This window comes from Macadamia integrifolia, unplaced genomic scaffold, assembly GCF_013358625.1.
Source record: "Macadamia integrifolia cultivar HAES 741 unplaced genomic scaffold, SCU_Mint_v3 scaffold264, whole genome shotgun sequence".
Classification (NCBI taxonomy): domain Eukaryota; kingdom Viridiplantae; phylum Streptophyta; class Magnoliopsida; order Proteales; family Proteaceae; genus Macadamia; species Macadamia integrifolia.
This window is the reverse complement of record NW_024868851.1, coordinates 105,667-115,308: the sequence shown is the minus strand read 5'-3', so window position 1 is coordinate 115,308 and position 9,642 is coordinate 105,667. Positions and strand designations below refer to the sequence as shown.

Genomic DNA, 9,642 nt, shown 5'->3' with positions numbered 1-9,642 from the left:
AAGTTTAAGTATCCCTCCCCCCCCCCCAAAGAGGAAGGAGGAAATACAAAAAAGTTATAGAAAGCCAAGTAAAGAAAATGCTTGAAGCCTAAGCACAGATTGAACAGGTTCTATCTTGTTTTATATGTATTGGATGATCCAATATTGATATTTAAAACTATAGTACCAAAGCCAGTCTTCTTACTTAAAGTAAGAGCAGACTACAAAAACCTTACCCCACTATTCCCAGAATCAGCCATGAAATGAATTTTGGGATGCTATTGGCAGATCTAGATTTCGTTTTCGCTGAAATCCGGGCTTGAATTTTAACTACACTAGGCCGGGCTTTTGGCTCGGCCCTTTCATCACTCATCAAATGCCCAACCCAGTATGTTCTGGCCTTGCACAAATACACTTAAAATGTGGGGTGGGGTGGGGTGGGGTGGGGTGGGGTGGGGAGAGGAGGGGAGGCCTGGAGTCTGGAGAGGGACTGTACAGATCTCCTGCTTGGAAAAACTTTTTCTGGAAAGGAAGAATCACCCTAATTGTATCAAGATACAAGACCAAATTAAATGCAATACAAAACAAGAATATAAAAAAGAAATGGTGATCATGGACAGATTCTACAACTGCAATCTATCAAAAGCCAGATTTCTACAACAGTAATCTATCAAAAAGCCAGATTCTATTAAACAACAACAACAACAGAGTCTTATCCCAACTAAATGGGGTCGGCTACATGAATCCTTGATGGACAAATTTGCAAAATAAAAGTGAAGGAAAGAAAGGGGGAAAAGAAGGGAAAGGAAACAAAGCCACACCTCCGGGATATCTCACCTAAAAGCAATCAATAACATGGATCTTTTCCCTTCAAACAGTTCTATTTGATGTCATACTAGATCTAGATGAAGCTTCTGCATGTCCTTCCTAACCAACTCTTCAATGATCATTTTAGGCCTGCCCCTAGCTTTTCTTACTCCCTCCATCTGGATTTGGTCACTCCTTGCAAAGCATTCAAAGGTCTACGCTGAACATGTCCAAGCCACCTTAAGCGACATTCTCTAAGCTTGCCCTGAATCAGAACAACTCCCAAATTGGCTCTAACCCGTTCATTCTTCACCCTATTTCACCCTATCCCTCCTAGTTCTATTTAGCATACATTTATTTTAATAATCTCTTTACAACATCTTCATTGTCATCCACATCACTGTTTCAGAACCTTCACTTGCTTCACACGGACCTCATTAGTTAGCCTTCATCCCACACCAGAATTACCTCATCACCATGACTACTAGAAGCATTTTTTTTACTCTTCGATCTTGACATTGTTTTCTTGAGAATACAATATCACACTGTATTTCCTGATTCCACACCATAGATGATTAGACTGATAATCATCTCGATTAGCACCTCATTCAGTCATTCCAATCCTTCCCCATCCTAATAATCAAATAGAGCATGGGGATACTAATGCAAAACCACCATTATCGAAGATTAGCTTACCTCAACAGTTCTCTTCTTGCGCTAGTTACCACGCCCACAATACATATCCACTCAAAAACTCGATGCATTTCTAGCCACCAGATAAAAGTTTTAAGAACATTATACTTTTTTCCGAGTCAGTAGCAGCCTATAAAGAGTCTTCCTCTTCTCTCAGAATTTCTCCAACTATATTCATAAAAATAAAATATTGCTATCATGATGGTTAACCTGTCCATTCACATCATAGTTGATAAAAAAAAATTAAATAAAATAATCTGTTGCCCCTCACACCACAACCACACCTGTTTCTCTTTCCAGTTAAACCGAATCATTCCCGACTCCCCCCCCCCCCCAACCCCCACCCCAAAAAAAAAAAAAGGATAGATAAATAAAGGAAGACAGATGGAAATATAAAATTTCCAGAACTTGAAATAGCTTAGAAAATACAATATTGCTTACATAACGCAGGTTGAAAGTCATATAATCGTCCAAATTTTATAAGCTGAGCTATCACTAATTAGAAATGAAAGAAATCTGCAAGACAAAGAAAAAAACCAAAAATTGCTCATTGATGATCATGAAGATTCACTTCTTTACATTCCAGTATGAGAATGATTTGATTTGGAACTGAAAAAACCCTATGTAAGTGTACGCCAAAAAAAAAAAAAAATTGGTCAATTCTTGACTGCATCTAGTGGCTCAACAGAGATATGCATGAAATATCTCTCCAACCTCCAAGTATTTTTTCAAACCTAGATTCTTCTATATCCAGCACTTACTACTGTTTCCTTCCCCTTCCTTTCTTGCTTGGCTGCACTTCTGCCTGTTCTTTTCCTGATACTTCGGTTATATCCGCTGCAAAGAAAAGTTCAATTGCAGAGCAATTCCATGTCAGAATTCATTAAACCAAAATCTAAAATTTGGAAGCAATACGGAAATGAGAAAGAAGTGCACCCTGGCTTCCTGGCTGCATAATTTTGCAGCTGAAACAAAGGGAATAGCAGCATTCTTTGGCACAGCATCATACCAGTACCAAACAGGAAAAATGCACCATTTTTTACACCAACAACAACAATTTACAAGTAAGATAAATAAGAAGATTAATACCATCAGGACCCCGAGCCATTAGGGTAAAGAAAATGTTGTTGAGCTTCTCCATCTTCTTTGCATCCTGTGCCTGATCTGTCTTGAACTTGAGACACTAGAAAGAAACAAAGAAATCAGAAAACATAAAATCATTTGCCACTGAATTGAACAAAAGAGATCTGACGAAATTTTTTTTTTGCAACAATGGAATTCATCGAAAAGTACGGTTCAACCCAAACAGATCTGCCATAAGAATTACGAAAGCATTAAGCATGTAAGCTTCATGAAGTCAACTACAACCATGCCTATTGTCATGACTATTCTTCCTAAGAGTTGACTAAGATGGTTTGGTCATGTTTAACAAGGACATGGGACTAGAACAGTCCAGCAGTAAGAGTGATTGGTGCAAGTTGAAAGCTGTAAGATTAGATGAAGTAAAAGCCAAAAATGAACGGCTGAAAGAGTTCGAAAAGAATGGGCAGTTAAGACTAATTTGAGATATTAACAGAGATTGGATTGGTATAACAGAACAGCATTCATGTAGCAAACTCCATTTAGTTCTGATATGGATTCATAGTTGGGTTGATATGAGTTGAGCCTTCCAAAAAAAGTAATAATGTACTCTTCGAATGGGTAGTAGACATAGAATATTGTTGATGATGCAGAAAATATGAGTATACGGATTTCTAAAAATAAATCATCTCACAATGAGTCATGTGATGATCTTTAAAAAGATTGAACAATATTCATGATCCAAAATAAGAAGAGAATACGGACATGGGATATCTGGCAAACTAAAACCTAAGCATTAATAAATGGTAGCCTCCCTGCTCCCTCACAACCTGCATCACCAGAGCCACAGAAAAATGCATAGTACTAAGTTATATCTCTCATTGAACAAAGCTGTAACCATCAAAACCACGATCCCTGTTGCCATATCTTGATATACATTAGTGTAGCATTCAGTTAACAGCTCGAGCTTTTGGGATAAGCGGTTGTAACAATCCCTTCATTACAATGCACCCAAAGTTCAACCCCCATCTAATCATCAATCAGTTTGGAAAGTTAGTTGAGTCTGGACAATTTACGGCTTTCCACCTTTTATGCATTCTTGTACTCCTACCAAAGCATATGATTTATCTCTAGATGTATAAGACATGACCATTACAATTCAAAGATCACACACCACCTCTAAGCCTCCCACCTTTCCAGAAATTAAACTACATCAACCGTGTACAACTGGCAAATTATGTGAAGATTTTGGATGCCACTACTTCTCATCTAGTGAAAATTGCAAGAATTTCTTAACCAATATTTTAATAGTTTCTGTCTCCTTCGCCTCTGAAACCATTGGTGCAGGCCCATAACCTGCCCTGACTGGCCTCTTTCTCACATCTTCTAATGAAAGTTAACTAATGATACTGAACACCAGAACAAGTAAAAGTGCAAAAAGAAAGAGAATAACTTCTAGGGGGTAAAGGGTGAACATTTGGAACTCTTCTTCAGTCCCATTTGAAAATCCATACTTCTGTTTCATTTTCTTTTCTTTTGGTTTAATCATTTTCTGTCAAAGAGATGAGGAATTGTGAGACATAAAACATCCTAGAGTTTAAATTCTAGAATCATGAGAAAAAAAACAAACCCTCATAACTGCAGCCAAAGCCAGACATCGTTATAACCCTAATGTCAACAGTTCTTCATATCCAATGGCAAAAGGGCATCAAGAACCATAGAAACATTAGTGCGCATACAAGTAGGGGGAAATGATGCACAGGGCAAATGCCGTCCATGAGTATAGATCCAAGGATTGAGTTTCTCTCCAGTTCTTGACTTCAACTGGAATAGGTATGTCGGCCAATATTTATCCAACAAATCAATACAGAGACCACAATGGATGACAATGTATTAATTGGACCAGATCCTGGCAAGCAACATAATAATGGAGAAGAGCCAGAAGTCCGGACTTGCCCAACTGACACAAAACAAAACATCTTGCCAAGACCATACCAATACACTTCTAATCTGAACTAATAAATGCATTGGATTGCACACTTGGATCTCGACCCCTTACTCAAACCTGACCAGCCTGGGTACACACAACTCACTAACAACCTGAAGTTTCTAACCTGATAAGTAAATGGTGAATTTTAAGCTGGGTATTTAGGCCTTGCTCCGCTTGTCAACCCAAGCCTAAAAGGTAAAACAGTCTTATCCATAGCCTGTCTACATTGTGGTAACCTTGCATCATGATTGCAGGTTGTAAGCTCATCTGCCGATTGGTTATCTTTTGGATGACCTCAAAGCAAAGGGAATGGATGATAGAATGTCTTTAGCTACTACATTAAAAGAGTATTGCAACAGCATCTTTGCAGCTCTCACCTTCATCATGCAATTTTTGCATTTACATTCATATGGTAGATTTCCATTAATAATAACACTGGCATCCACCTTGTGCCCAACGGTTATCCTGTCTGCAGAATCAAAGGTATGCATGTCTAATGGGTATTCTAAATAATTGATGGATTACCAGAAGTTACAATGTCTATTAAAGAAAAAAAGGAGGGGGGGTGATGCAGATTCTTCACCAAATTAGGCTTGTTTTATTAAGAATAAGCTTAGGGTTGGGTTGTATACGTGTTAGGCCTTCAGTCCACGTGGTTTGGAGTGTATTGGGCTCCTTTTATGGGTCTAAACTAGGGGTTCTAAGGTTGCATACCGGATTCAGTGATTTGTTTCCTTTTCTTTAGTTTCCTTTTTAGATGGGGTTATTTGGTTTCTAATTTTAGTACCTAAATTAGTTTATAATTTCAGTACCTAAATTAGTTTCTAATTTCAAGTCATTGTTAGTTTCTAATTTCTGTCTAGACTAGTTTCTATTTTCATTAGATTCTAATTTCCAATTTTTAGTAACTTCTTGTAATCAATTTTTAGTAACTCAGATTTAGTAACTCTGAGTTACTATTACTTGTAAACTCTCCCCATCATTATTATAAATAAAGGAGAGCTCTCATCATAGGGAGACGATTTTTACAATTAAAAAAAAAAGAGAAGCTTCATGCTGCTGCCGCTGGGTTTTCTCCATGGCTATGCCTTTGTGTCTGATCAAGGGTTAGGGATTGGTGTGTGATCCGATCGACACTCTGCGGCGAGAAGTCCGGGTGAGTCTTTTCTTATCTGGTTTTTTTATTGGATTCTCTTCTCCAGCAATTCAGGTAAGTGATCAAACTTCTCTGCAGATTTCTGGGTTGGTTTTCTCTACTTTCCTTCCTATCGGCCTAGCTGTTTTTGGAGAACCAGCCATCCGATGGCCTCCATATTCTGATCGAAGGATAATCCCATCCAGAGGGAGGATCGATCCAATTTTGGGGTCAATCAAACCACTGGATCTGTTGAAGTGAACTGTCAAGCAGTTCTGGCCGATTGTCAAATCTGCACAGATTTAGATTATGCTTTCTGTTCTGTGTTACTGTGACATTCTGGACTATTAGCATCTGTGATCTGAACCTGCTGGAGGTGTTATATTGTTATTAAAATTTCTGGTTTAATCCTAAGACTGCTGCTGATTTATTTTCTGGTTACTATTCATTGAGATCGTTTATCAATTCTGGTTTGTGGCCGAAGTCTGATTTTCTGCTATAAGTTTGCTATTAGTTTTGGTTGTTCTTAGTTTAAAAGTTCCTGCAGTTTGGGGCTGGTTTGGTTGTCAAATCCTAGTCCTACATTAGAGGGGGGGGGGGGAGGTGCTCAACCCAACACCAAAACGTAGGACAATTAGAAGGACTAACAAATATCTCTGGCAAAACGCTACCACCTGAAAGTCAGTACCTCGATAGTAAGTTCCTTATTCAATTAAGGTCACCACATTTGAGCAGAAGAAATGGGCAACAAACAGGTTTCCACTACCACTAGTGCTTTCTGTTTTTCCGTTTTCTATGTTAATCACATCTAATACTTGAAAAGTAACCATTTTTAATTCTTACTATTCCCGGCTCGATCTTTTTCTGTTCCCAATGGTAAGGAACAAATTGAGACAAAAATTACAAATAAAAGATATATTGTGCCAACAGGATTAACCAAAGCACAATAAATGGAAAGGGTACTCATGTCAAAGTTCTACGTAAATTTGTTAGCTTGCAAAAAGACCTAATTCCTTGATTTAATCAATCTAAAGATGAGAAATTTAAGGAAATAAGAAGAAGTACTGAGTTCATACCTCTCGATTATCAGTGACCTTGAGAACCAATTTCCCATCGCAATGCCTATACTTCATAACATACCTTGACTGTTTTCAAGATTCAACAGAGATAAAACATTCTTCAGTTCTTAATGGGGAAGGGGTGAAGTTTCACCCCCCCCCCTCAGAGTAGTACTCACTATTGGTCACCCAGGAGTAAATAAAGGAAAAGGGAAAGAGCATACAGATTGAGGATCCGCACAAAACAACTGTATGGATCTCTCCACGAATTCATCCCAAGAGCTAATGTACACCATCTTGACCTAAAAGAGCAAAAGATAGCAACAGATTAACAAACAAAGGATTTCTTGATGAGATTTAACAAGAGATTATTATTATATAGTGAATTCTGGAGTCTCCCTTGTCCTTCTCCCCGTTGTTTCACACACACACACACACACACACAAATAAAAACAAAAAAACAAAAAACAACTCCACGAACGTGTTTAAAATGGCTCAGAATATGAACAACACCATCAAAAATCTGGTCAATATTTCAAGAACAACAAAAAAATCTGAAACAGAAAAACAGGCTTAAATGCCCGCATCCAAAGTTCCAAGCAACTATAACATCCAAGAAAAATGCATATACACTAAAAGCCTCTCACTACTTGGAGCAAACTTTCCAACACTAAGTCTGCAACGATGTAAACATAGGTGTTTCAATACAAGCTACTTATACCCTTGTCCAATTGCATGATTTCCAGGCTAAAAGACAACATTACACCATAACCTACTAGAAATGTAAGTAGAGATATTATTTTCCAACACCTCAATCAATACCTATAAAACCAACTAAACACTCTCATAGTCATAACATACTTTATGAAAAGATAATTTCCCAAAGGAAAAATAAGTAACAGTACAATTGCTCCCAAGCACAAGGAGAGAGAGCACCATGGAAATAAGTACTTAACAGAAATTGTACATTTAGCTGTTTTGTTTTTCTTCACCTCCATGTGCACTTCACTTACGTTAAAGGTTCCAAACAATGCCTCCCATCTATAAACTACTACAGATAGCTGTCCATCCATGAACTAAAAAGTTATTGATCTGGAAAAAACCCATCTTCTCTATACCCTTAACCAATAATGGATCTTTGATCTTAAATTCTTCATTCTTAGTAAATAGTTAACAAAACCTACATCTCTGACACATTACAGCCAAACCCTATTTACAATGTGATTCACTGCATTCGTAATTCATCAACTGCAGCCATTAGATATTTCGGCCGCCTCTTGTCTTGGTTTAAGAATCCAAAATTTGACCAATCATCCAGAAAGCTGAGGAATTTATTAAGCTAAAAGATGGGAGGGTCGCCAACTAGTACCTGATTATTTCACAATGCTCTGTTTAAGATCTGGCTCATCAATTGAACAGTCCAGAATCCAGATCAAGAAAGCCACCTGCACTTTATGGGGTTCTTCTAATTGAATTTCAAATTTAAAAACAATTCCTCCCTTGGTTATATTAATTCCCACTCTTGTTTCAATGAAGCGAAGCGTTTCCCTCGGTCCAAGAAATAGAAAAATAGTTTGCCCCCTCTAGTACACAAGCTTTGATTTTTGGCCGAAATCCAGAATCTGGTATTGGTTAAATGAGAGAAGAAGAGATGGACAGACAGAGCGAGAGAAAGAGAAATTCTAACCTTTTTCAAGCGAAGAGATCGTCGGCTCTAGAAGTCGACCGTCGCACACCGCTGCCGCAGTTGCAGAGTCTCAGAGACGATGACGACGGAGGGAGGGCGAACGAAGGGGACGGTGTGGGAATCGAACGCAGAGAGAGAGAGTTTTTTTTTTTTTGGTAAAAGAACCCCAACCGATGGGATGGAAAAGGCAATATATTCATAGACTACGTGAACTACTCATGGATAGAGATTGACACGTCTTCAATATCAATGGATCGGAATTTGGTCAAATCGTCCCACATATTATGGACGGCAACAGGGCCCTCTTAGCCTAGGAGTCTGCAATGTTGTTACTCTCCCTTGGAACATACACAAAATTACAAGTAACAAAATATGAGAAAATATGCATAATATCCTCCAAAATAGGCCTAATCTCCAATAGCGATTGACGAGCATTACATTGAAGATAAGTGACAACATCCTTGTTGTCTAACTCCACAATCAGCTTGTCAAAATCTTCTAAAATAGCTTCAAGCAAAGCAGCCTGAAGAGCAATCAATTCACCAATGAGGGGTTTAGTGAAAGAAGATGGATTGAATACAAGGTTTTAAAAAGTGGAATCGGATATTGCATCTGTCAGTGCCAATTCTGATCGAAATCGGAGAATCGTTGGAAATTGGATGAGAGAGAGCGGTGGAGGCTGCGCTCCCTTGCATAGAACATTATCCCAAAAATGAAACAGATATAAAAAGAAGGGTGACAAGCTACGTATAGCCTGCGCCTGACACATCCGCCCCCCTACAAAATGAAAAATATTGCTCTGGTTGATGCCCTTGTGCATGTTCCCATTGGCTATGTATTGGTGCAAGATTGAGTAGCCTAACAATGACTCTTAGCCCATTTTATTTGATTGTGGTTGAATAAATTCTCTCTTTACCATGAATGAAGGAAAATTCATGGTAGAATCTGAATAATTGTTTTATCTGTTCAGAATATGTAAAATGTTTTAAGGGCAAATGTTTTCTTTCCGAGAGTGGCCCTTAAGCCTAGATACGAGGGGCACACCCCCAAGAGCGGCACGACGCAGTGACCACTCTTGGACCGAAAACTTTGTCCCATATTTTAAATGCCCTTTAATTTTTTTTTCTTCTCAGTAATAAAATGCATTTTAATCAGAAGAAAGTGTTTTTTGCACCCAGATCATGCCTTAGGGGGATTAATGTCTACCCCACTT

General features: G+C 38.3%; 1 protein-coding gene across 1 annotated transcript; it reads right to left on the bottom strand.

The window, feature by feature from the left end:
- Window positions 1-2,007: 2,007 nt before the first annotated feature.
- On the bottom strand, window positions 2,008-8,648 carry LOC122066937 (signal recognition particle 9 kDa protein). The gene is made up of 5 exons (XM_042630773.1): window positions 8,430-8,648; window positions 6,967-7,044; window positions 6,761-6,829; window positions 2,569-2,662; window positions 2,008-2,316 (listed from the first exon to the last, which is right to left on the bottom strand). Exons 2-5 carry the CDS (start codon window positions 7,036-7,038, stop codon window positions 2,240-2,242), a joined length of 312 nt encoding a protein of 103 aa, XP_042486707.1. The 5' UTR covers window positions 7,039-7,044; window positions 8,430-8,648; the 3' UTR covers window positions 2,008-2,239.
- Window positions 8,649-9,642: the final 994 nt, after the last annotated feature.

What these genes read in the sequence shown, in the direction of transcription:
- LOC122066937 (XM_042630773.1), bottom strand. Translation starts at nt 7,038, where the DNA reads ATGGTGTACATTAGCTCTTGGGATGAATTCGTGGAGAGATCCATACAG. An exon ending in TTTGTGCGGATCCTCAATCT is followed by an intron (nt 6,830 to 6,966) that starts GTATGCTCTTTC and finishes TCTTGAAAACAG; the next exon opens with TCAAGGTATGTTATGAAGTA. An exon ending in AATGGCTCGGGGTCCTGATG is followed by an intron (nt 2,317 to 2,568) that starts GTATTAATCTTC and finishes TTTTCTTTGCAG; the next exon opens with CGGATATAACCGAAGTATCA.